The following is a 27215-nucleotide window of genomic DNA, read 5'->3' on the forward strand; positions in this document are numbered from 1 at the left end:
AGAGAAACAGTTTTCCAATTAGTCTTCATTACAAAGATACAAATATAGAGATAAAAATAACATCTGTCTTTTTTTCCCTAGATGTTTTCCTTCCTTTTTAATTTTTTTTTTTATTTGTGCATGGGTTTTGTTTTTTTTTTTTTTTTTTTGGTGTTTTTTTTTTTTTTTTTTTTTTTTTTTTGGTTTTTTTTTTTTTTTGGAGGGGGGTGGGTGTTGGGTCTGTTATTGTTTTTTTGTTTGTTTGTTGATCAAATCAAAATCTCCCATTGGTTCATAATCTCACTCTTTCAGTTAATAGTTTACTCAAAAAGTATAAATACTGATTGTAATAGATGTAATTATAGTTCTTTAACATAGCTCCTAACATCTGTCAAAACAAACAGGACTCTAGCTATGTATTTCCACAGACTTCTAGTAACAGAAGGACCTGGTGTGTTTCTGAAGAAATCTGTGGTTAGCTTGCTGTACTTCCAAATATTTTCTAGATCTTTTGTAACAAAACTTTCAGTTTTGAAGTGACCATCTAGAGGGTTTCTCTGCATCTGTGCTTATTGCACTAACATGTACCAAATATGGTAAATTTTGAGATGTTGCAGAGGCACGAAAAAACAGCTCCAGCACAATAACCCACTGGCCTTGATTATTGACCAGGAGCCGTGTCACAATTTTGAGCAGAGCAGAACAAGGATATATCCTTTATATCATAAAGGATATATATGTAGGAAAGAAGCAACTGGACACCACAAAACTGGGTCAGTCATTGCCTGTAGTGCAATAAAACCTGCCATGGTTGTGTGTGTGGGCTTAGACCCAGTTCTTGTTCAAGGCTGTGGGAAGTAAGATCTTAGGAGATGTCAGTGGGATTTGGCTCAGTACTGGAATATGGAGAAAACTGGGAAAAACTGAGGGGGAAAAAGCAAATGATATATAAAAGTGAAAAGAATAATGTACCATTGTTCTCACTTTCCAGCTAGGGGTCTCAGAGGATGTTGCAACACAAATTTGTCCCTTTAAACTTGGTGAGGTAAATGACAGGAGACTTTTCACAACATGGAGCCTGATGGCCACAAATTGGTGTTCAACTTGGCGAGGGCAAGACCTTCACTTCCTCTCTCATGTGAACAGTGGCTGATACTGATGAAAAAGAGTGAGTGATAAAATCTGGAAGCCATAACCCAGCAGGTTCATTGCAGTACAGGAAGCTGCGCTTCCTGTGTGTGATCTCCTGCAATTACTTCATTCACATAATCTTTTTTCTGTTTATGGGTGATGGAGCATGTGGAAGGGTGTTACTGCTAGGCCTGACTGCTCCTGCCAAGCCCCTGTGACTCTCCCCAACTTTTACCAGAACCTATCTCAGACCCCAGGGCTCTCCCCCAGCAACAGTTATCAAGCAGCAGCCTTGACTCAATTTCTGTCCACCTTAAGACTTTATTCCCTTCCCGTGTAATAGAAGGGAAGTGCCTGCCCTCCCACCTCTCTGTGTGAGGAGGGGCACTTTGGGCCAGGGGGAGTGGTAGGAGTCCTGCAAAGTGTCTCACAATTCTGGATTTTGTTAGCACCTCTGAAAACACATGGTGCAAGGATAACTGTTTTTGCAGCCAGAGATGGGCAGAAGAAAGGTCCAGGAAAAGGAGGTGACCACCGGTGTCATTCACTGTTAAAAGCACTGCTGGGCTTATTCTCAGAACTGAGATCAAAACAAGAAAGCCACAGAGAATAGCTCCATGTATGTTACAGTTTTGCAATGACAGACACCAACGAAGCTTGAAAAAATTAAGCTGGAAACACATTCTTTACCAGATTGAGAAGAGCTAATTTTGAGCAGCTCATGGCAATTTACCAAACATACTAACACAGCATTTGCAATTCCACTTTCACTCAGTGGCAGAAATTTAGTCTAGTCTCTTTTAACTCAACATACCTTAACAGTAATCTCTAGGTGCCTGTGAGGTGTCCCCTTGTACGTCCCAGTTCCTAAACACTGGTTTCTTCTACCAGACAAACTCTCCTGGACTATTTTTATCTTAACTGGAAATTTATTAGTAGATTAAGGGATCCTCCCAGTTCCTAAACATTGGCTTCTTCTACCAGACAAACTCTTAACTGGAAATTTATGAGTGGATTAAAGGATCCTGCCTCAGGAATCCTTCTGCCCTTGGCCAGGCATATGCTCCTGTCTATGCTCACACTTCTCAGCTTTGTCTGTGCAGAGCTGACTTCCCTGTCACAGTTTTGCCTCTGTATCTGTTTTTACTGAGGTATTCCAGGTAAGCAATATTTCATAAGGATTATTTTCTGAGAGGTCTGACTTGCTTGTTGCCTGTCACATAGTCATGACTGGGCACAAAGAGCAGCCCCTAAGGCTGACCAAGCTGTGCACTTGACAAAAGAGCTGACAAATGTCACTGACATGTGGTGTAGGGCACTGAGCAGAGCACACAGTGCTGAAACACAGCCCTTGCCTCTATCCATGAGAGGGGATTGATGGCTCATACACATCACATTGGGGTGCAGATGCCAGTCAGGTTTGGTCCTCAGGTTCATACTGCTCTTGTGCTGGGCAGTAGTGCCTGATGTTTTCTACTAGTTTTGGCTGTACATCTAATGCACTGCATGTTCAATTTTTTGTTGATTATTTTTTTAAACAAGCTTCTATTTCTCAGTACAGAGGGTATCATTATCAATTATCAACAACTGTTGTTTCCTGAAGCTGTGGTGGTATGTTTGAAGCATGGATGCCTACACAGCTTCTAGTCAAAGCCTGTGTTTTATCTACTGACTACAGAGCTGCCTGCTATCTAGCAAGCTGTAAAAGTAACCTTCCTTTTGGGCAATACAATCTGGCATCAGGAAGAAGCATTTTGAAAATAGAATTAAAACAAAACAAGCCATCAGATTTTCAAGATAATTTTCTTGAATACTTGCCAGAAGAATCAGTTCATTGTAGTCAGATAAATTACAGCAAGTCATTTTCATATGACTGCTATATCTTTTAATTACAGATTGCTAATTTTAAAAAATGTATCCTAATCTTATTAGTGACCTGGCAGCTGGTTCAGGCACTTCTACCCCAGTATGCTTATAATCCCACAATCATCTGAATGAGCTTCTTTTGGATTGACTTATGCACTTCATAATTAATGCCTAACAGATTACAAGTAGGTGTAATGTAATCGCAATTAAATTCAAGGTGGTACAGTTTTTTTTAAAGCAAGGAACCACAGAAAGATAAGCAAAAAAGCCTTTATTAAAAAAAAAGCCCTTATATAATAATACAATAGGAACTTACATACCTTAGATACTTACAAAGACATGTATTACATTTAATATATAAACAATAGAGTTTCAGAGACTTCATGCTTATGAATTATTAATACATTTTTTGGTAAAAAGCAAGAAACTGCCCTATTAACACATTCTTACAACACCTTTATTTCAATAAATAAACAAGTCTCTCTGCAACCACATAGAATATCAAGATAGGAATAATTAGAATAGAAGCAATATCAATAAATGAAAAAATTAAATATTACTTTAATCATTCTAAATCACTCCTCTACTAAAAAGTAATAGTTATGAGTATTTCATTAACTATTAATTAACAAGTCCAGAGAAGAGCCATGAAGATGATTAGAGGGATGGAGCACTTCTCCTGTGAAGAAAACTGAGAGAATTGGGATTATTCATCCTGGAGAAGGCTTTGGGGTCAGCTATTTGCTGCCTTCCAGTACCTGAAGGAAGCCTATAAGAAAGATGGGGAGGTGTGGATATTCTCAGTTCAGTCAGAGGGAAAAAGAGAAAGATTTCTGCCAGGCTAAGCCTGGGAGAAGAGAGATTCTCCTGTTTCCTGTTTTTCAGACTGAAGAGAATTTCCCTAAGATTGAACACTTCCCCATCTTTCGTGGAACAAGTCCCTCCCTCTGGATATTCTCAGTTCAGTCAGTGGGAAAAAGAGAAAGATTTCTGCCAGGCTAAGCCTCAACTCTCAAATTGAGAGAGCAATGTGACCAGTGGAGAGTGAGCCTGGTGAAATATTTCCCTCGTTTGCTGGAATATTTTACTCATTGCTGGTGTGTGTGTAACACGCAGGGTGGGAAGGAAGCAAGATTTGCTCTTGCTTAACGTTAGGCAAGAAAGCAGTAAAACTGGCTGGGTTTTGTTATATCTGGGACCTAAGTATTAAAACAAACGTGAAGGCCATTAGTGCGATTAGTGGAAAAGTAATTCTGTTTGTGTTAGTATTTTAGAGGAATCCCAGAGTTTTGAGATGAAAATCTAGCTTCTTCAAGGGAGCTGGAAGAGAGACATAGAAATTCTTCATTAATGTTTGCTACAGAAATGCTGGTGGGTTGTCCCTGTGTGTGTGTGTCACCATGAGTTCCCCTGAAAAACATCCTGTTTCTCCAAGTTTCAAGGAAGGAGTGTTGAAGTAAGAGAGGGAAAATACTCAATTGGGCACCAGCCAGTTGAGAAAAGGGGGCAGGATGAATGCCTCAACTTTGAGAGGAAGCTTTGGAGTTGGTTCTCCACTGAGTTGGTTCAGAGAAGTTCTTCTCTTCTCTGAACTTGCAACCTCTTGCTCCTGTCGGAGCCGGAGGAGAGCCTTCTGGTTCAGAGCCAGCAAGAGTCCTTCTGGTTCTCCAGTGCAGGCAATATGGTATGGGCCCTTTGACAGAGCCAGGCTCCTGTGCATGTTCAGCTGGAGGCACCTTACAGAGAAGCACGAAGAAGACCCAGAGCTGTCTCTGCACTGCTTTTCCCCGCCGAGAGGACTCATGAGAAATGCCCCAATGAGAAGGTCCTCAGAGCAAACTTGCACCAGAAGAAGTAACAGAGGCAAATGTGGCCTATCCCTGTTTCTGTCCTCTGGGTCCCCTGGGGTTCTGCATGGAATGTTGGGCTGTGCCTGTAGCAACTGTCGTTGTCTCCTACTCCTGCGGCCGTTGGTGGAACACTGGTGGAGCAGCGGTGGAGCAGCAGCTGCAGGATCTGCTCCTGGGCTGCCCATGACCAGCCGCCTTATGGCCTCAGCACCAGATCTGGCCTCTGGATCGACATCCTCATCTCCTTGTCTGCTGCCAGGCATCCCCACGGCACTTTGGGACTGCCAAAGGTAAGAAAATTCCTGTTTGCCCTCAAACCACTAACAGAATGGCAGGAGGCTCCAGCTGGCTGTCCCACCAACCATGACAGATGTGGTTTGTGGTCACTTTCCCCAGTATGACAGAATTTTCTGGGTTGGACAGGACTCCCGAAGATCATTGAGCCCAGCTCATGGGCCTGCCCATGACAGCCTCAAAAATCATAGCCTGTACCCAAGAGCAGTGTCCAAACACTTTTTGAGCTCTGTCAGGCTTGGTGCTGTGACCCCTTCCCTGGGGAGGCTGTTCCAATGCCCAACCATCCTCTGGGTGAGGAACCTTTTCCTTATATACACTGGCACATCTACCATGCCATTCTCTTGGGTCTTCTCACTGGCCCCAAGACTGAAGGGAGTAGTGCATGGCCTTCTGCTTCCCCTCTTGGGGAAGCTGCAGACTGCTAGATGGTCCCGCCTCGGAAATTCCAAGTGAAAAAGGCAGCAATTACACCAAAACTGAGGGGAGCTGGGATGGAGGAGCTTATGGTTTGTAATGATGAGGATGAGAAGGAAGGCTACAGACACATTTTGGCAGAATGATTTTTATCTGGAGAATTGTTTTGATCTCTTTCAGGTGGAAAGGAGAGGCACAATGAAAAGGACAGGAGGAGCCAACATTCAGCTGTGAGTTTTGGCGCAGGGGTTAAAGGATAGCAAACTTGAGGAATGGCAAGGAGGAGAACTGCTATTTCAGAGTCAGGGTGGGATTGGTTCAAGCCTGTGGGTCCATGGGAGGTGTCTCTTGACCATTTGCCTTTCTTACGTTCACCTCCTTCTTCCTTTAGGCACATCAATGTTGGCAGTGACTTTCAGGCCGAACTCCCTGAGCTGCAGATCGGACTGCCAAGTGAGGATGAAGAGCCTGCAACCCTGGTCTGGAAGCCCTGGGGGGAAGATGACTCTGACATGGAAAAAACAGACAGAGGTAGTTGTCAAGCTTTTTTTCCACCCCTGAGATACTCGAGTGTGTAAAACTCTCTTTTTTGGGTGAAAAGTCTGGTTTTTGCAGGCTCTGCTTCTCTCCTTGTCTCGCCCATCTTCCCACGTGCGAGTGTTAGAGGCAAGGAGGATGCTCTGCTTTTGCAGCAGAGCAGGAAAAAGAACAACTGTCCTGCTCTCCAAATTGGTCAGAGGCATTTGCCACTGGAAGAGGGGAGATTGGCCCCCACTTCTTATTACAAAAGCTGCTTTGAAGGGAGAGCCAGCACTATGTGGGCCCTTGGTTCAGCTGCCCCTTTCTTTGCTCTCCTTTTCATGCTCTCCAACCTGCTGTCTTAAGCTCTTGTGCTTTCTTTCTGCCTTGTATGGCAACCTTTTCCCTTCCTTGGCTCAAGCCTGACTTTCGGTGGGATTTGTTGTGCTTGCAGTAAGAGAACTGTTGGACATGGCCAGCTCCCATGGCATTTCCGGGGCAGCAGCTAACCTGGAGCTTGCCCTGCACTGCCTGCACCAGGCACGCGGCAGCATTCCGGTAAGAAGCGGCTGTTTGGGTGCAGAGAAGAGTGGACAGGGAATTAATAATGCCCGGGCACTGGGACAGCCTTTACTGGCTGCTCTTTGAAGAAGGGAGTTAACAAGAAGCAGAGCACTTGCTGCCTGCCATGTCTCCTCCAGCTGCATCAGGAGTGAGCCCAAATGGCTCGAACAGGGAGAATATCTCTCCTGGAGGCACTGGTGGAGGGTCCTGCAGCCTGCTCCCTTGTAAATCTCCTGGAGATCCGTGTTCTCTAAGACATTTTGAGGTGCATAGAGGGGAAATTCCAAAAGCCTCAGTGGGCTGAGGCAATTCTGGGTGCAGGAGGAGCAAAATCATTGAGTTGGTCAGCAAAATGCCACCCTTGGGCACCAGGATCAAAGGGATGGGCAGCAAAAATGAGGAACTAGGAGCAAACCACAATGTTTGACCCATATGAGCTGCAGTGGCTGGAATCTCTGAAGAGGCAAAGTAGCTGAAAGGCAGCACTTCTATTTTTTGGCTCCTTTTTTTGTTCCGGAGCAGCTAAAACCTTTTTCTGTTTGATCCTACAGGAGGCTCTGGAGATGTTGCTCTCGGGGGGGCCTCCAACACCTCAAGGCCATCCCTTGGCTGATTATCATTACGCAGGTAACCAAAGCACAGCTTGTTCCTTCACTGACAGGTGCTGCCGTCCTCTTAATTGCCCTATCAAGCATTTCTGCTTAAACAAGTAACACCGGCACAAGGTCTCATCTTCTCTGGGGGCTGGGAAAGCACCAGCATCTACTCCTTCATCTTGTTGTCCATTATTTTTTCCCTGGGGAATGCCTGCTCTTGACTTCATTACCTTCTGAGGGAGCAGACATGTACACATGTGAATAATGGATGGCGCTGATTTTGTTTCTACTCCAAGTGGAGAGAGGGATCAATTTACCTGCTGCTTTTTATTGCCAGACTCTGATACATGGACACCTGAGGAGAAGGAGTCCTTCCAAAAGGCTTTCCACACCTCTGGCAAGGATTTTCATCTCATCCAGAAGCAGGTAAAGCCATAGGACATTCTTTACTTTAGTAGATCATCAGAAGGAATTGTTGCTTATTTCTGGTACCAAATACTGGAATTCAGTCTCTCACTTCTCAAGTACCAAAATGTTAAAGTAGTAACGAAATGGGACATTGAAGGCCTACGTGAAAATGATGATCCTGCCTCTCCAGCCCTTTTCTTCAAGCTGTTTTGGAAAACGAGGATTTATTCTGTCAGACTTCTCTTATAGGTATGCTGGTGCTTCCACAACACATTATGTTGGGACAACTGCAGTGAACGGGGGAAAGAAGAACTGTGCTAGATGGATTTCTTTTTGATCTGTGCATTACATCTGTTACCATGTAGCTTAATACAAGGTTTACTACATTGCATAATGCCTCTCTCACTCCATGTTGATCTCATTTTACACCCTACTCAGTTTACTCCATGATTTTAATTCCTAGTTTATTCCATATTCTACTTTTTCTCCAATGCACCTTACAGGATGGCCATTTTAGATTCCTTCTTTTTTTCTTCACAACAGATTCAGAGTAAGACTGTGGCACAGTGTGTGGAGTACTACTACTCCTGGAAAAAAGAGCATAAACTTGCCAGCGCTCTTGCTCAGGTGAGCAGGAAGGAGATCCGGACATGCCAGGAGGGTCAAGAAACTGGGAGAAGGGGACAAAACCTGCTGGCGAGCTATGCGAGACGCTCCTTTGCCAGGATCACATTGTCTTATGCACTGGGAAAGGCACAGCAGATGCTGCCCAGGGCTTCATTGTGCTGCTGCCCTGAAATCCTAGAGCATAACTTTGACCCAACAAAGCAGCACCATCACCAAAATGGGTTTTGACTCTCTATAGACTGATTTCTCAAGGGCTGGCACCCTTGCTGATTGCAGTCAGATCCTTAATTCCCCACTGCTTGCTAACATCAGTAATCTGGGCTGCATTCATGGAGATGCTGCAGATTTTCAGGGATCTTTTTGTAGCATCCCAGTGTACTCCTGAAGAAGGAGCTGCCAATGCTGTGGCTCTGTTAAAACTTTCCTTACCGACAAACAACAATTTGGTTCAGAGAAAGAGAGAGAGAGAGAGAGAGAGAGATATTATTTTAGTATTTTAGTAGAAAATGGGTAACCATGTGTCTTCATTAATTTGACTGAATTTAATTTGACCCATTCCCTAGACATTTGTGGAGGAAAAAAAGAGATAAATAGATGTTAGGCAGAGAGGTATAAATAAGAAATGTAGAACTATGGATACCCATGTATTTATGCCACCCCTTCGGGCTGTAGAAAAGAGGAGTACTTTCCTGCAAGTGCTGTGTTGGCAGCCTGCTGCAGCTCGCTGCCAAATCCAGCCATTTTCTCAGCTCTTCAGGATTTGAAGGAATTTGCTTAGGCCAATAGATTTTTGTGCTGGGCACTCTGAGTTCCAGCTTTCTGAGAGGAAGGAAACATTGATAAGGATTCTTTGATTTCCAGACTGTGGGCGAAGCAAAGAGGAACAACAGCCCTCCCAGAAAGGAAAACGGGGAGACAGGGAAGAGGAGCCGCAAGAGGGCCCGCAGCGCGGAGTGTCCCTGCTGCCAACCGCACCAGCCACCCCATTCGGCGGGAGGCCCCTTTCCATGCAGGCAGTGCAAACGGTGCGGAAGTTCCTCCTCTTTCTGCTCAAAGCTGTGCCTTTGGACTAAAACAGGCTGACCATTTTCAAAGGCACCACTGGGGAAGCTGAGGGCTCTTGGAGGATCGCCCCTCACAGCCGTGGTCAAGGTTACAACCCACTTTAAACCCAAACAGCTTAGTTAAAACCCAGCATTCAGAATGAAACCTTGCCGTAGCCCAACAAGACACAATTCATACAGGTAGGAGTAGATACATCAAAGCTTGGTTTGATGGGGCTGATCAAATTAAAAATAGGATGAAGCAAAAGGAGGAAGAAATTTGAAGGAACTGAAACAAGATAGATCAGACTCATGGTGCTGATCATTTTACAAGTGTGTCACAGCCTGAAAAGACAGAAAGTCATACAAAAACTGAGATCGCGGTGCTTGGTTTAATGGCGTGTCTTAAATTAACAATAGATGGTTTGTCTCCTATCTTCCAGGGTATTTGAAACCATGAAGGAAAGGAATAAACACAGGAGAAGGCATTGCCCACGGAAGGAAGCAGAGCCTCTCCCCAAGAAAAAAAGACCAAATTAGCCCTGCAGCTGTCCAGGGCTAGCAAGAGTTAGCTAACAAGAGGACTAGACAGAAATAAGATTGTTTGTTAAATTTTTAGGGTTGTTTATTCTTCTGCTTAGTTTACTAGATAGGAATCTCTCCATTTATTAGTTAAGATTCATTAGTATTATTAAAGATGTATTAGTATTATTAGATTTATCAGTAAATGTAAGAGGTTTGGTGTTTGCTATCTTTTGTCATTTTGTCTTTGTTGAGACACAATATGTCTTTATCATTAAACCAAAGTTTGCTCCACATTGTCTTTTTGTCTGTATGAAATCACTCAAGCAACGTTTGTTACATTTGCTGGGTGTTGCAAACACAGCGTTTACCCTGAGAGAAAAATCTGGGCACGTGAGTCCCTCATAAGCCCAGCCCTTTACTGCCATTGAAATAATTACTGCCAATGAAATAATGGTGGGGTTTCATTCTTTGATTCCTAAAAATCTCGGCTGCGAGTCAACTCAGAATCTCAGGGCTCTTACTTTATAACAGACTATACTGTCTTATGAACAATGATGTTATTGAGCGGTCTTTGCCTCATTGAGCAGAAATATTGGGAGTACCTGAACAAGGTGAGAGCACTGCTGGTGGAAAGAAAACACAAAAGCTAGATTGAATTCTAAAGAAATATTTAAATTGCTTTTCTTTCCGACCTCTTTCCTTCCCCTTGTTTTTCCTGCACCCAGTTACTTAAGTCAGGGTCACAGTAAAGGTTACCCATTTTGATACTCATATTTGGGCGGCAATTTCCAGAAGGATTTGTTATTCCACCAACAGTGCTGGGTTGGGGTTTTCCCTCCTCATGGTACTTGGTTGCAGCTTAGCCATCCTGGGAAGTGTCTGCCCAGACAAACACTTCCAGTGACTTTGAAAGGGTTTCCAGCTGCACAATCAGTGATTTCCAAGTCCTGTTTCAGGCACTTATCTTAGGCAATAGACAAACAAAAACCCCCTTTCCCTTTACGGTGATTGTTGAAAATTGACTTTTTATTTTTACATCCAGTGCTTTGTAAATGAAAAAAACAAATATTTATCATTTTATAAAACAGAAAAAAGCCACTATAGCCACCACTGAAGGTAGTCTGCCCAGCTCAAGTGGTCTCATAGGACCCACAAGAGAACATATTGTACACCATAGCTTTGGGGGCTGTTTCCTACTGTCAACTATCTGCAGCTGACCTTCCTCTTTGTTCACTTTGCAGCTTCTTTACAGTCTGGGTGAGATACCTACCCAGCACCCAGACAGTGTTCATAGTCTAAAACATTATAGCACAGGAAGAGGATTCATAATACAATGCAGGGCACAATTAAAACATGGGATTGAGTAGCAGCTATCAGGTTTTAAATAAATGATCTAAGAAAGTGCATCTGATAGTGAACTACCTCAGAAATGTTTCTGGCTTAAAAACCTTATTCTATCAGGGTCTTCCTTGTAGTAATGGAAGGGAGCATCTAAAATAGCTCATGCTCAGTCTGTGACAATTCAGAAGAGAAAGTAAAAGAGAAGAATAATGTGCCATTATGGAGAAATCACACATTCAGTCTGTCAGATCCACAGCTTGGAAAGATAGCTCCAGCTTTGCAGATTTCACTCATATTTTTTTTTCCAGGTAGTTTTCTTAAAATATAAGTCTTCTGGGCATTTGATTAAATGACTGAAAATTACCATCAAGCTTTGATCAAATAACTAACATTGATCAATGAATAAAATGACAAAAAAAAGACTACTTGTGTATTATATTGTACTCTCTCATATATGTTGAGTGTATAAAGGTGCATATAAATTACCACATTTCTGAGTAAAAACACAAGGTTGTGTTCTGCACTTGTAATATTGCTAGCTATTACACTTCTTTCATCAATACATTAAGAAAGCTGAAAATAATGATATGCAAGCCAAAATAGATTTGGAAGTGCTCTTTGTTGGTTTATAGCTTATAATTTTAAGCTTTCTAGCAGTTTTATTTCTTAATGAGACCAGATTTGTCACAGGCAATATGCAGCTGTTACTCCTCATTGCTTTCTGTTTAGAGCTTGTTTGCAAACATTCCTTTCCATATTTTGAGTAAAAAAACACACAGCAGAGATCATAAAGAATTGAAAGCATCATGTGAAATCCTGACTCTGCTGAAATGAGTGACACAGCACTTAAGTCACTCAGGTCAGCATTCACCCACAATATATGTGTTCCAGGGAAAGAAAAAAAAATATATTTGTAAACACAGCCATATGATTTATGGGACAAAGGAAAAAGGATGTAGGAAGCATGTGCATGAAAATCCTTTTGCCACACTGGGGAAACAAATGGTCCTGTATTAGGTCCCTCCAACTGTATTGTTCTTGGAGATCCTGACTGGTGTCTCTTTCCATGGAAGCCAAGATATTAATTCAGTTTGTTTCCAAACCTGTTCCCTGAAGTAGATACCAATTAATGTAGCACAGAAATGCCTGAGGACCAGCCGCTAAAAGTCTCCTTTAACAAGGCTTTGCTCCAGTTAATCCAAAGCCTCAGAGGCTTCAGCTGGGATAGACAAGATGGACGGAGTATGAGAAAACAATAAAGATGGAATAAAGGAATATAGTCTGCTGAGCTCTTATTTTTAGGGTGATTTTTGTGCGTGGCATAAGTAAACATGCACATAGATCAGAGAGAAAGTACAGTGTAATAAAGCAGAAAAACAGTATAATGAGGTCTAAGGCTGAACCAGAGAGATTGAGTGGCAGAGAGAAGAAGAATGATACAGCCACTTATCCCAAAGAAAGAAAGTATCTGTAACACTGGAAAAAAGTCTGAAAAAAAGTTCCCATTGGTGTCCTTACTCCTTTCCGACCTCCTCTGGCTCTTCCCTGAAGTTGTGTTACTTAGGAAATGCAGAAGTTCTCCTCTGGCCTTTCTGGGATCACCTAATTATTCTGGAAAACCTCTATATTTTAGAGATGAACACTTATGGAAGGGAGAGTTTTCTCATACAAGAAAAATGATGATTGATATAAATTCGATATACTTGCTTATCTAAGCCAATTTCTTCAAATTGACTTTTCTCTGCCAATGGAAATCATCCTGGCTATATTGCAAAGAATACATGGAAGCATTAGCTCGTGAAGACACCTAACCCTAACTTAAACAACTCAAAACTTCACATATATGACTACAGATTTGCTTGTTAGGAGCACATGGAGCACAAGAAGATAATAAGCTTTTAATAGGTTTGTAATTCATTACAGGAAATAGCTACTTAGTCAAGTCCAAACTATATATAAAGCATAGCTAAAACATTTGCAGAAATGTTGCAAGACAATAGCACTACTTAACTGCAACAAAGTTTCAAAAGACATGTTTTAGTACAGAAAAGTAATACTTAAGATATGATCCTATTCCCATAAGGGTCCATAGAGTTATCAATTTTAATCTAAAAAACAGAGATCAAAATCAACTTGAGTAGCAAGAAAAAGTATACTTCCCACCAATCCTAAGCTATCAGATTCTAATATCTATACCTAAGAATTGAAAACCAAACAGTGCACTTTCAGATTCTGCACAGAATGACAAGGTACCAAGAAAAAATATTTATTCAATGGGAATTTGGCTTAGTTATCAGGCACTGGTAGAATCGGAGTATAATTACCATTTGGATTGTGTAGAGAAAATATAAAATCCATATGGCATTTGTAATTTTACTGACTGTTGTGTTATTGTTTATGTCTGGAAAAAACTGATGAAAATGTTTTTTTCAATCTAATATATTTCATTCTAGTTCTGCAGAGAATTACTGCAAGCAGAAGCTTCATTACAGCAGAGAAATGAGTGCGTGTTTCTACATCAGTTAACTATGTCAAACAGTAAAGGAAGAAATGGCCACATTATCTCAGCATTAAAGCTGTTTACCATATGGACACCTCACCCTCTAAGCAGAACATGCAAAGAACCATCATTCACATCTTGGGGCTTTTTATTGATAAAGAAACAGAATATTTGAAGATCAGTCCTGAAAACATGTTTTTCTATATGGACAGGGTTTATTTCTCCCTAGGTGTACATATGATTATCTGGGGTGATTTAGATTTCTAGAACCAAGAAGTGTCACAAAAGATGCAGCTCCTGACAAGGGTATTGATAAGATGTGTGTGTGTGTGAAGGCAGTGTTTTGGGCTGTGAGTGACTAACCATTGTATTCAGAGAAGCAAATTTCCTGAAGGCTAGAAAAGGTATGTGACTTTCTTGTACTGTCCTGAAATTCCTTGGTATAGATCTTGGAGGTCTTGGGCACTGAAACACCTTTCTTCCTCTGGAAAGGTCTTGAAAGTATTAAAAAAAAAATTCAGCATAACAGAATCACAACATATTTTTTCATCATGTTTCCCTGTTTAAATAAACTATTTATTTATTGTGTGTGACAAATCCAGACTTGCCCACCATGGAAAAAATTGACCCTTGCTGAACTTTTACACCACTTTTTTTGCCTCTTGAACACCTATTCCAAGAATAGAACTGTTTCACTTGATTTGTAACTGAATTGAGAGAAAGCCAGAGATTTCTGCTATGCAGATTATTATGGTGATTGTAAAATCACTGGGAATACCTGTTCTGTGAAGAGGCCACACAGGGCAGAGGTTTGGCAATCAGAGCCAGCCATGACTGGAGCCCATGGAAGAACAGGACTGTGCCACATGGGCTCAGTAAGCGGCCCAGACGTGACAGGGTCCAGCTCCATTTCAATGGAAAACTCAGGGCATAAATCATATGCAGTAGGTTTGGCTAGCAGCTCCCAGGCTGAACATGCCACATATTTGCACGTGGACATATGGGCAAGTATATTTTTGCTGTGCTCCAAAGAAGCTGAGGGTTTCTGCAGGTAACCCAGCATATCCAGTAATTTCTATGGTAATTCCTGAATTTGTGCCTACCCAGCTCTCTGCATAGCACCTGGTCTGCCTGGAGAAAGCATGTAAACATCTCTTGCCTTCAGCAAGTAGGAAATGTCCCAAAGTACCTATTTTTACCAGAGTGGAGTTGCTATGCTACAGCTGAAACAAAGAGTAATTAGCAATTCATTGAAAAGATACAAGAAAAGAAATCATACAAAGGGGAGTCCTTGCTGCTATCTCACTTTCCTGATTCTTATCTCTTACTTCCTATTTCTGGCTTTTCATTTTGGACTTAGCAGCTCAGCTTCCTTTCGGTGTTTCCCTTTGAATCTTTGCTTCTCATATAGCATTGTGCTTATGGCTTTATGAAAAGGAAGCCTGGGAAAAAGTTGGCTTGTTCAGGAATGTTTGGTAACATATTTTTAGTTTAGGGACTGTCTTTTAGAAAAGAGCAACAAGGGTCATGTATTAAACATTTTCCTATGTTTAAAGAGATATTAGTGCTTCCTGCTTATCCCAACTTTATAATTCAAAAGACTGGATAGTAACAGTAGCCAGAATGCTTAAATTGAGAAGACTGAAGGTGAATGTTTCTCTGTCTAAAGAGTAAAATTAACAAAACCTATAAGCTATTGACGAGACTGTGCCCATATACCAGCACAGACTAATCATGCATGTATCATGAAGATTGCCGTTTCGCCGGGATTTTTGACAGGCGGGAGTCACACTTTTCAGAGGCCATAAATGTAACCTCAATATCGTCCCACGGGCTGGTTTTGCTTGGGAAATAGATTATTTACAAAAGAAATGCAAAAATGGTTCTCAGAAATATTCTGCTGGAAACACAACTCACTGATATTAGATTGTTGGTTCCCTGTAAAGCATGGAACCCAAGGGTTGAAACCTTTTCTTCTGCTTCTAGAAGGAGTGACAAACATTATATATGGTGATGTAATTATGATGTAAGCTGGCAAAAAGACAATTTATGCTGTAAATTTAGGAAAAAAAATTAGCTCTGATCTGAGCCAGAAGGTCTTCAACCTTTGAAATATATTTATATCACAAGTTAAATAATGGTGGCAAATTTTCTGCTGTTGATATCTGGGGAAGCTCATTAATTCCCATTGCATCAATTTTCATGGAAGAACATAGTTCAGGGTTTTACAGGATTAAACTCCTCACTGGAAAGGAAAGCTTAATGGATTCCACAGATAAAACAACAGAGAAACATTAAAACCAAAGAGAGTGACACTGGATTTATTTTACTATTTGATCAACAGACAGTGTGGAAGATCATAATAGCCTTATTTCTTCCATGATACTCATGTATAATTCAGATATTTATCTGTTCATATTATTTTCTTCCATTACATGTATTTTTAAATCTATTGTAATAATTTACTTTGGCCTCTAGCTCCAAGCATAGGATACAGTTTCCATCTTATTCCAAATAATATTGGCTAGTTGCTAGGAGAATGTGCTGATTCCTTTTATGATTTCTTTTCCTCACCACATCTGTGTGTAATTTTTTTATTTATCATCTCTCTAGGACATTTTTCCTGTGAGAAACCCAAACGTGAAATGTAGCTCTTTCAGATCTCATTTAGTATTTTAGACAAGGAGCATTTCCTATAAATATTTACTGAATAGGATTTTACCAGCTGGTAGTTAATACCAGGCATAAATGTCTAAGTATATGTGTGGATGGGTCTGCACTCTACACATCATCTGTTATCTCCTCTGAGTGAGCAAGCAGGTGAGTTTGAAGTGCAGGTGTGGATTAATTTAAGGGTGAGCCTTCCTGCTCCTTACTGCTGCAGACCTATGATGCACCAAGTGTGAAAAGCTCTTTTTTTGGTTATTTCACTCTTAGGAGCAGATCTGACCTGAGTATTGAGTTACTGGCCTTAGCTGTATTCCCTGGTTCTCTGATTGAACTTAGCATCTCTCCCACATGAGGGACTGCCCAGTGGGGTTTACACTGGTTCTTCAGCCCCACAGCTTACAGCCTGACCTATAAACATAAACCAATGTCAGTTTTAGTCAATTCTATGCCAGCAGACATGGGTAGTGGTTTATATTATTCTGCTGACCTGAGAACTATGGAAGAAATATTGGGCAGTTTTTTTTTTTTTCTAAACAGACCTTTTTTTTTTTTTAAACAGGACATAAATTTCTAATTGATCTCCTCATTATAACTTAAACTTGTGTTCCTCCTCTGGTTTTGGCTGCAATTTTATTTCCATCTTAGGAGTACTCCTTTCACTTCTTAGAGGATAGATGCTTCGTAGTTTGAAGATAAAGCTGTCTACTATTAATTGAGCTAATTGGTGTCAGCTCATCCTTACTAATAGTACTTCCTTGGTTTATATGAGACCTCAACCTAACTCTTTTATTTTTTACCTTTTTTTTTTAACATTGACTTCTGACAAGTGTTAAACACACCAGCCCCTCCCCTCCCCTCCCCTCCCCTCCCCTCCCCTTCCCTCCTCTCCCCTCCCCTCCCCTCCTCTCCCCTCCCCTCCCCTCCCCTTCCCTCCCGGATGTTTTTTTTCTGACCAGCTTTTAGTTCTGGCAGTAATCTTTGAATGAAATGTTTAATTCACCTCCACTTAAATACTGATTAAAAAGTACTGTTTCAATGTAGGCAGAAAAAAACTACCAAAAAATCTGAACTTGGCTATTAAATGACATTATCTCATTTAATTCCCCAAAATAACCATCCACAGTCCCTAAAAGAGTATGGCAAAGATTTATTCTATTAAAGGTTATTCTTTCAGCAGTAAGATGATTCAGTGTGATTTTCTTCTGGCCATACATGCTGTGATAGCAAGGCAGAGCTCTCCTGTCAGCAGTGCACCCAGCGTCAGAGCAATCCCTGTCCTGCAGGAAGGTATGCAACCTCCTTGGGGTTGATTGTTTTGTTTTGTTTTTTTTTTTACTCTTGGCAGACGTCCTTGAGCATTTGAAACCGATGTGAGAGAGTTTTTAGTCCTCATGCAAAACAACCAACTAAACATAACACATTACATCAGCGCAGGCTTTTCAATTCCTGGATGGCAGCAGAGTGCTAATCCAACCTTCATCCTGGATTTCATAAACTGAAACAAGGGAGGCTGGCAGGAGCAGCGCTGCCGGATTGAGGAAGCTGACGACGGTGCAACATGTGGGCAACACACTTTATAAAGCTCATAAACTTGTAGGCTGATGTGTGCAGCTACTACTTTGGATTCTGTACCGCTGCTTCCCTCGGCAAGAGGCACCAGCAGGCTGAGCACTGAGACCTGCTCTCTGGGATGGAGCATTTACCCCTGCAAGACATGAAGGGCTTTCTGTTCCTCACACTCCTCCTGATGCCCGTGCTTGCTGGAGCTGCTTGGAATGCGAAATACGCAGTAGATTGCCCTGATCCCTGTGACAGTAATGCATGCAAAAGTACCGCACGCTGTAAGCGAACGGTGCTGGATGACTGTGGCTGCTGCAGAGTGTGTGCAGCTGCTCTGGGGGAGACTTGCTATCGTACTGTCTCGGGTATGGATGGTGTCAAGTGTGGTCCTGGGCTGAAGTGCCAGTTTTACACTGAGGAGGATGACTTTGGTGATGAATTTGGTATCTGCAAAGGTAATGATGTTCACTTTGTATGCACCCACTGTGGCAATTTGACAGCAACATACATGCAGAGTTTGCCACTTGCTTGAAAGGAGTTAAATGGGATTTTTACAGCTCATCCCTTAGCCAAGAAAAAAGGGAAAAAATACCTGCTGTCATTAGAAGGCATTACATGTACTGGGGCATGTTTATTAATGGGTGTTATTGTTTACACCTGGGGACATGTGTGAGGAAATACAGACAGGCTGTGCTTGAAGATGAGATTTTTGACTGGGGCTTTAGATGCCCAGGCACTAGTCCTGTTCTTTCTGTAGATTTGGTGGGTGGCTTTCTATAAATTATAAAGACTTTAATCCTGAAATCCAATGTTGTCACAGGTCCCTGTCACAGCTGCAAGTTCCTGGGGGTGATGCTTCCTCTGGCACTGCCAGCTGCCTGCCCAGGGACCAGGTGCTCATGCAGGGGTCTGGGGGATGGAGAAAATAGCACTGCCTGAGTGCCTGAAGATTTTGCCCTGTTTAATTTAGTCCTGCCTTTGAGGTGCTCAGTCATCCTAGGGATGTGGTCAGGGGAGGCAAACAGAAGCCCTCCTACCTGAAGGATGGCAATAACAGAACAGAAGCTGACTGTGAGATGAGCAGCCAGGCACTGCATACAGTTTATTCTATGTGTGTTGCATGCTGATTTCTTTAGGCAGAGGCTGTAATCACATTTTTCATTTAGGAGCTATTCTCACTCAATTTAAACAGGGGAATCTTTAAAGCGTGGCAAGGTATTATATTCGTAAGAAGTAGGGTGAATTTTTAAAATAATAAACTATTTAAAAAAAAGAGTTTGCAAAGCATGAATGCAGTGGGTTTTGCTGTGCTTGTATACCACTTCAGTAAGTAGATACAGATAAGCCTTAGAATAACTTCCTTAAAAGTGGGAATATCTTGGCAGTTAAATATCAGAAGTATTAATAGACTCAGTTAAAGTTATGACTTAGGACCTGATGCTGCAAAAATCACTTAGGCTGATTCACATACAGCACACACATATTTACCTTATTTAAAATAAACTCATGTGCATGGTTGAGTGTGAAACCCAAGATAGTACTTTATTGCAAACAAGTAGAACTTACACATACTTTCCTGGTGCACTCACCAGGAAAGTATTTTACTGAGATAATTGACTGATCTTCAGTTTATTAAAAAACATCGCAGTGCAAGATACTGCCTATAAATCCATTAACAATTGTTTTGAATTAGTGTGTATTTTTCATTTTCCTCATAGGAGTTTCTTTGCAATAGCACCCTTTGAATGGAAGAAAAGAAATATTATGGGACTTGAGATATGAATCCCCATGGCTAAATCTTCAGTGCTCTGTAGAAAATGTGAAGTAAAATGTTTGGGTTTTTTTCCCAATTGGTCAGTAGAAAAACTCATTAATTTCAGTAAAGCCGTATCTTGATTTAAAATTTAGATTGGTGTTTAAAGCTTCTATTCCCCATATATTTATTTCCACTAAATATAATAGATGTAATTTTGAATTATTTTTCTTTTTTCATCTCAGCTCTGAGATAGCACAATCTCTCCCTCGGGCCATACGTTATTTTATATATTCATTTGTAGCTATAGTACCAGGCCACTCACTCATTTTAATAACTTCCATGTTTGTAATAGCTGTTTTTAATAACTTCCATGTTTGTAATAACTTTGTAATAAGACGCAGGATGGCTAAATTCTCTCTGGCTTCCTGTTGACAATTTACTCTGAGGTTCTGGCAAAATGATCTGAACTCTCTGTTTTTCAATTTCTTATTTCTAAAATGGGCAGTATATATTCCAGAACAATTTTTGGGATACTTTTATTATTATGAGAGTGCATTGTACTATTATCAATAGCAATGTCATTATGGCTCGAAGCAAAGTACATTTTGGTGCCCTTGCTTCCATTAAACCACTAAAAGCTATCTGCAATTTATTTAGGAGCAGGACCATGTTAAACAAAAACCTTCTAAAAGACAAATTTGCTCAGATCTCAGTTTCATGAAATCTAAAAAGTTTCATCAATGCCAGGATTATTCCACACAGAGCCAAGTGCTTTGGGCTCAGACTTGTGTCTATGCTGCTGTGCACATCTTTGCATCCCACCTCCTCAGGCTGAACACCTGTAGCAGGCAGATTGATGCTCCATGTAGTGTGTGCTCTTTGCTTGTCTCCTAGGAGGATATGCACACAAGAACAGTTCTACTTGGGCAGGATTTTGTTTTTGTTTTATGTGGACAAGCAGCAGATCAAGGAGTCATTATTGGGAAGGGGAGTGTGCTGAGGCCTAGTAAGATTCTCCATGCTGGAGTGACTCACTGTGCAGCCCATTTCTGGGAACTGGTTGATCTTCTAGGGCTTTTCATTTATAAGAATAAATCCATATATACATTTGAAACACAGAGAATTGTAAAATGTTGGCTGAACTATAACTATAAAACTATAGTGCCTTATTTTGGTATTACCTAGGCTGTATGGCAAAGCTAAAATTTGCATTCACTCAAGAGTAGACTGAACAAACTGAAAAGGGTAATTTTATTGTGGGGTGTTATATGCAAAGAAACTATGTTTGGATCAAGAAGTCTTGTAGCTGAAAAGGAGAGACAAAATGAGGAGAGAGGCATCATTTGTACTTACTATGTCACCTTTCTTAAGTGTTTTGTGGAGGCCTGGGCTAGATGGTTCCTTGGTCCAGCCCTGAATAGTCATTCATCTGCCCTTAGGAGGTGAATCAGAAACTCTCCAGACCTTGCCATTTAAGGTGCCCATGTACATTGGGCTGACAAGGACAGTGAACATAAAGGCCTTTCTCCTGGGATATGTCAAGCCTCTCCTGGGAATGATCACCTGTTGGTGGGTTTGGAAAGGATGTGTTAGACATGGATTTTCCCAGTCTCTGCCTCTTTAGCAATGGTTTTGAGAAGGTATCCTATTCAACAGCAAGGCAGAGGAAGACAAGGCTGTAACTCTTAGTTTAAGCCCTCTGAGAAGTTATAATGACCCAGCATGTGATATGTGTCAGCTATGGGATAGGGTAAATCTACTGTACCTGACTTAATATTCTTTGGAAAACATTTGCTCCCATCCTAGCAACTGCTTTGTAGTGTTCCTCCTCAAGCTTGCTCAGGGATGTGAGGTTTGAATTAGGGCATTATGTGACCAGATGCAGCATAACCAGGGTGTTGCCTTAGTGCCAGAGATCCCTTCAGGGCATGCTCACTCTTTAGGCTAGAGCTGCAGCCTAAAGAGTGATCTCTCTGCCATGGGAAGGTAGAATCTGGCTGTCTGAGAAGGTGTTGGGTGGGAAGCTACTCCCCAGGACCCAGTAGCATCTCCAGGTGGATGGTGAGTTTGCTGGATAGCTCCTCAGGGTCAGGCTGCATCCTCCACCCAGACTGCTGGCCCAGGCCACAACAGCCCTGCACCAGCATCAGACTGCAGCTCTAAATATCAATGTTCATGAAAGTTAGATAATATCGTAGTGAATCACATAGTGAGTTCAGGGAACTTCTGGAGTCATCTTCCTTTCTAAATTCAATGCTACTCCTTTAACTAAATCCCCTATAATTGTATACCTACATATTCATATTCCTTTAACTAAGGCAATTTAATGTAAGAATGCGCTTAAATCTAGGAGTGTTTCTGAGAAGGATTACCAGTAGAACATTATAAGTAAGTTACAAGAAATGAAATTATGTATGTAAAGTGTGTCAAGGTTTGATAATACTGGAAAATACTTGTAAAAAAGCAGTCAGCATGCTGAAATCCTGTAGCTGAGGTCTAGCTGACCTCCACTCAAAGGTTTTCCACTTTCAAGCAGACCAGCTATTGAGACAGCAGATGACTTGGATCACTGAGAACAGCTTTGTTATATTTTTTTTCCAGAGTGTCCCTATGGTAGCTATGGAATGGAATGCAGGAAAGCCTGCAACTGTCCCTCTGGCATCTGTGACAGAGTAACAGGGAAGTGTCTGAAGTTCCCGTTTTTTCAACTGTCTGCTTCAAAGCCTCCAAATCGACGAAAAATATCTTCACACACAGGTAAGACTTTGTGGGACAGTTGATTTTAGCAGAAAACACCTTGCACATCATCTACTACCACTCTATGTGTGAGTGCTGGGTACTTTGGTGGAGCTGTGCAAACCATTAACAACACAAGCTAGGTTTATTTTTCTTATTGTCAGCTAACTTAACATGTGGCAATGAATTAGGCGAGCTGCGACACATGCTAGAAACATTTTGAAATACTTTGCAACTGTTTCATGTTCTAGCAGTACATCACCTCTGCAGCGGCAGGCTGTGCTAGGGTTTACGTCAGTCAGTTCAGGATTTCACTACATTGCATTTACTAGTGTTAGGTAATACATAGTAAAAACAATGTTTATTTTTCTCCATGAGGACAGAGCTTTATATATTTTCAGTTGTCAGTGAATGGTTTTATTAAATGTTATATTGTAGTCATTTGTCACAGTATCACTGGATTAAATTGTTTCCTTTACATTTATGTCTGAAGCTTGTAGTAGATCTGTCCAGAATTAAAATAAAAATTTAAAAAAAAGGAGTGTCACAAGCTGGAGTGTTTTTGATACACCAAGGGAAGATCACTGAAATTTTTAGAGGTGGGATAAAAATTTTCCCCTTTTTTTCACACCTGATGATACTGAAGTATGTTTGACTGAATGAAGTTTACTCTAAATATAAACACAAACCAAAATAAATGCAAATGTGTAGAAGAAAAAAAATCCAAAAATGTCCAGAGATTTAAATCTAGGTCTACTGAGATCTTTTATAGGATTTCACCTAAAGGTCTTTCGATTTAATTTCTTCTTGAACTGCAATATCTGTGCAATTCTGAATTTTCGTCTGTTATATTAAGCTGTGTAGACTTTGCTGTCTTAATGCAAGATTTATCTTTCTTCCTTTTTCTGCTTAGAGAAAGTTAGATTGAAGCAAACTTCTGCAGCTTATATCACATTTAAAATAATCTCCAAAAAAACCTCTTACAAGATCAATCAGTCCTGATATTTTTGTATTTTTCTACATGATTGTGCTCTTTTGCTTTTCCTTCTATTTATTACTGAGGGTACCAAAATAACGAGGGTGCCTGCTTTTTTCTGTATCTGTATTTTATCTGTATCCACACCTTCCTGGTCTATTTGCATCAGTTCCTCCTCCACTTTTCTCTTCCCCACTTGCCTATGGTCCCAAACTTTCTCTGCCTCAATGTTTAACTGCTTGACTTATCCCAGCCAGGATGAGATATCCACTGCTTGGAAACAAACAGTGCTTTTTACCTTTGCAAAGGTTTCCCAATTACTTCTGTCGTCAAAGGTCTGTCACTGTTAGCAGCTGAGGGACACAACGAGCAGTACTCCATGGGGTGGTCACACAGGGTTTCATTTAAAAGTGGTCTTCAGAAGTAACTATAGCATTTAAGTGATCTTCAGTGAATTAAAACAGCTGTAAATGCTTCTGCGTTTTAAACAGACAAGTTTCTGACCCATATGTTTTATAAAGACCACTATGTCTACACATGCCTAGCAAACTTAAAGGTGTCAGAGGTCCTGTACATTGCAATTTTACTCCTTTCACAGTCAAACAGTAGGGCAGTGGACAGCGCAGTCCGTCCCAGGCCAGCTAGTTGTGCCAAACAGCCTCAGTCACAGGTCAGGAATCAGCCTCAGCCAGGGACTGTTTCCAGTTGACAAACTGAGTATCTTTTACCTATTTTTGGAGAGTAAGAGAGTTTAGTGGCACAGACCAGGCTATTCTATGCCAGCTGGCCTCAGTCAGAGAATAGCTGTAGGGGAGTTTAATTTACTGCTGTAGTTATTGAGGATGTGTTGCTTGGTCCTGTGTCACACTGGAGTGAATGTTACAGTCAGAACTGGAAACTGAAGTCAACTCATCAGCCTTATGCTTAAACTATTAGAAAATAGATATGACATATGCCTTAATTTGGTAGAAATTTTGTAGCTAGGTAATTGGACGTAATTTACTGAGTTTTCTGCAAATATGTCAGTTAAGGATTTTCCAAAGTATTTGTAAAACCAGGGACATTGCTGCAGGATAATATTTTAAAGAGCTCACATTCATGAAATCCACTTTTATTTTTGTGTTTTTTTTCAGACAATGACATGGCATCAGGGGATGGAAATTCTGTAAAAGAGGAATTTGTTAAAGAGAAAGTTATTCGCTCTCCAGTAATGAAATGGCTAAATCCTCGCTGATATTTACTTACACTTGTAAGACTTTCAAGTGAATGCATTTCTCACAGATTATTGAATATGCAACAACACACTTTAAGAGCAAAGTAGATCTATAATGTATGAATATGTAATCTCTGAAGCTCAAATGTGACCTGTTTTTAATGAGAAAAATGTTTACTTAAAAATAGACTGTACAGTGTATATGACTTTTGATATTTGTTTTGATAAGTATTTGAACAGAGAAATGTATTGTGGCTTTTTGAATGTATAGTAATGCTGAAAACCCAACATGATCATTTAAATAGTGCCAGAGGCTGACTCTTGCCGACCTGGTGCTGGAAAAGCTCTCACTGAATGAAGGGAACAGTTTGGGTGAGTGATACTATTTCTGTGGAACCACCGTGAAAGAAACACATATAAACAACACCTCAGATGGAAGGAACACCCCTGTTTAGTAACAATAATAACAACAAAAGCGCAATAGTGTATATTAAATAAACCAATATTAGTTGTTAAAAATTTTCTAGTTTTTGGAAATTTGGTGACAATTCCTTGGAGACAAATATGCCTTTGTTCAGAGAGAAAACATCCAGCATTTCAGTTTATACATTGTGAATAACTTAGGCAAGACACTGCAGATATATATTGTATTTAGTTGAATTTCTAAAGTTAAATTTTGTACAGAGAAACAGCAGATTGGTAAATTCTACCGATTTGTAGAAGGGGATCTGAAACAAAAAAAGCTGCTTATCATTATTTAAATATATATGTTTTTATAAACCAGCTAGTTGGTGTCATTAAGGCGATATCTGCATTTCTTCTGGAAGAGTAGTGAGAGGCCAGCAAAAGGACCTTCATGCTTTCTATTTTCACTGCTGGCTATGGCCCAGATGTGACTCACAGGGAGTTTATTTGAACCAGGAAAGTCTTGGACCCTCAGCAAGTGATAATGCAGCACAGATTACAGTATTTTGGTACCCAGTCCTTTGTTTCTCAATTGCATGAGCAAGTGGTCCCATTTCAGCCAGAAGAAAAACTTAAATGTGTTAGAGTGTTGCAGGAGTGGGCAGCCCCTCATTCAGTCTAAGCTGGATGATACACATGGAAGTCAAAAATCACCATTGAGAAGGGCTTGCTAACATGTCTGAAAACAAACAGATCCACAGATAAAAACTGACGTTGCTATGTTAGGGTGAACCTAAATGCCATGAGTTTAGGAGCAACCTTGTAACACAGAGCACTCTCATCGGAAGTGTGGCTTGATTTTAACATTTCCTTTGAAATCAACCTTTGACAATGACTGCAGTTAAAGAAGGAACATACAGTACAACAGCCAGAGTTTAGTTCAGGATCTGAAAGCATGCTTTTAAAACTATGAACAACAGAAGCACTGATGCCTTTAAAGAGATCCAAAGTCAACATCTGTGAAAGCAGGATGTTTTCACCTGGGAAAGCAGGCATGAATCATGCTGATTTGGAACAAGAGGATGATGATAGTAGTAGACATCCAAATGTCATGCTGAAAGTGCAGGTTCTCTTGCAATGATAATTGGAGACATACAAACATAAATCTCAAACTAGCATAATACCACATTTTAACCAGTATTGAATGTTAGGTTCTGAGAGGGAATAATGTTATCTTGGGCTATTTACTAGCAAGTGAATTGATTCTAATCTACTGATATCAAAAGTAATTTTTTTTCTCAATTTCAGTGAGAGCAGGATCAAACTCATGTCTTCCAGCAGACTGATGAGGAATATTTAAAGAATGTAGTAAATACTGCATACATTATTAATATTTTGCAACAGTGTCATAAATGACATTACGAGTTCTTGAATGTAAATCTAATAAGTCAGTTGGTTTTAAAAAGTGTAATATTATTATTGTTCAATAAAAAACCCCAACAACTGAAAGCATCACTGTCTATTGTGTCCATCTATTAAGACAGAGTAAGCCTGCTGGTGATGGTACAGCCATGGTTCATGTAGGCTAGGTATGCTTTTGCTCTCAAACCCACAGAAACAGTTTCACGATGTCTGCATCTATTTCAGCAAATTTCTGGGACCTTTCATGATTGCAGAAAATGAGTGGTGTCCCATGTACAGAAAGATTTGTGTCTACACCATTTCAACCACCTTCATCTTCAAAATAAGGTGGCTGGACCCTAGCTGCCTACTTGGAACAGTCACTCTTTGGTCAATCCAGTAGAGGAAGGATTTGGAAATTGTCTTTTCTTGTTTGCCTGGCCATTATCATGCCTGGAGCACAGCCTGTAACTTCTTGATACTCTTTCATTTGTCATACAGGAATAACCTATGAATCCACAACTAACAAGTCAGGAGAAAGGAGGAGATGGAGAGACATGCCTTGAAAACATTTTTGGATGATTTTTACTCTTTTCCATCAAATTTATAAAATTCTTTTGCATCTCTTCAGTGCTTCAGTGCAGCTGCTTCAGTGATAGTTCATTGCAAACAGAATAGATTTAATAATGAGATTACAGTGTTTCATCCTGTTTTTTTATCCTTTATCCATTGAAATATTTATCGGTTGCTACCAGTGACAATGGGACTACACCAGGATAATAAATAATGGAAATGATCATAGAGCCATAGAATAGTAGAAGTGTTTAGGTTGGAAAAG

At 40.6% G+C, this 27215-nt stretch overlaps 2 protein-coding genes across 5 annotated transcripts; both read left to right on the forward strand.

The window, feature by feature from the left end:
* Positions 1–4487: 4487 nt before the first annotated feature.
* Positions 4488–10010, forward strand: LOC128822296 (zinc finger protein 541-like). Its single transcript, XM_054003987.1, has 10 exons — positions 4488–4652; positions 4916–5116; positions 5718–5767; positions 5929–6068; positions 6511–6614; positions 7172–7247; positions 7554–7642; positions 8168–8251; positions 9113–9276; positions 9738–10010. The coding sequence occupies exons 1-10, from the start codon at positions 4488–4490 to the stop codon at positions 9832–9834; spliced, it is 1170 nt and encodes a 389-aa protein (XP_053859962.1). The 3' UTR covers positions 9835–10010.
* An 8010-nt stretch (positions 10011–18020) lies between these two features.
* On the forward strand, positions 18021–26488 carry ESM1 (endothelial cell specific molecule 1). Of its 4 annotated transcripts, none has more exons than XM_054003404.1 (4): positions 18021–18345; positions 22248–22403; positions 24492–24607; positions 24877–24931. In XM_054003404.1, the coding sequence occupies exons 1-3, from the start codon at positions 18021–18023 to the stop codon at positions 24590–24592; spliced, it is 582 nt and encodes a 193-aa protein (XP_053859379.1). In that variant the 3' UTR covers positions 24593–24607; positions 24877–24931. The 4 variants fall into 4 exon arrangements, with proteins under 4 accessions (XP_053859379.1, XP_053859378.1, XP_053859377.1 ...); XM_054003402.1 differs by having other exon boundaries at positions 18045–18345; positions 24492–24565; positions 24877–26488; XM_054003403.1 differs by having other exon boundaries at positions 24492–26488.
* The last annotated feature ends 727 nt before the right edge of the window (positions 26489–27215 follow it).

The sequence above is a fragment of the Vidua macroura genome, chromosome Z, assembly GCF_024509145.1.
Source record: "Vidua macroura isolate BioBank_ID:100142 chromosome Z, ASM2450914v1, whole genome shotgun sequence".
Taxonomy (NCBI): domain Eukaryota; kingdom Metazoa; phylum Chordata; class Aves; order Passeriformes; family Viduidae; genus Vidua; species Vidua macroura.

What these genes read in the sequence shown, in the direction of transcription:
- LOC128822296 (XM_054003987.1), top strand. Translation starts at nt 4,488, where the DNA reads ATGAATGCCTCAACTTTGAGAGGAAGCTTTGGAGTTGGTTCTCCACTG. An exon ending in CTTCTGGTTCTCCAGTGCAG is followed by an intron (nt 4,653 to 4,915) that starts GCAATATGGTAT and finishes CTGTGCCTGTAG; the next exon opens with CAACTGTCGTTGTCTCCTAC. An exon ending in GGAGGAGCCAACATTCAGCT is followed by an intron (nt 5,768 to 5,928) that starts GTGAGTTTTGGC and finishes TTCTTCCTTTAG; the next exon opens with GCACATCAATGTTGGCAGTG.
- ESM1 (XM_054003402.1), top strand. Translation starts at nt 18,045, where the DNA reads ATGAAGGGCTTTCTGTTCCTCACACTCCTCCTGATGCCCGTGCTTGCT. An exon ending in TGAATTTGGTATCTGCAAAG is followed by an intron (nt 18,346 to 22,247) that starts GTAATGATGTTC and finishes TTTTTTTTCCAG; the next exon opens with AGTGTCCCTATGGTAGCTAT. An exon ending in AAAAATATCTTCACACACAG is followed by an intron (nt 22,404 to 24,491) that starts GTAAGACTTTGT and finishes GTTTTTTTTCAG; the next exon opens with ACAATGACATGGCATCAGGG.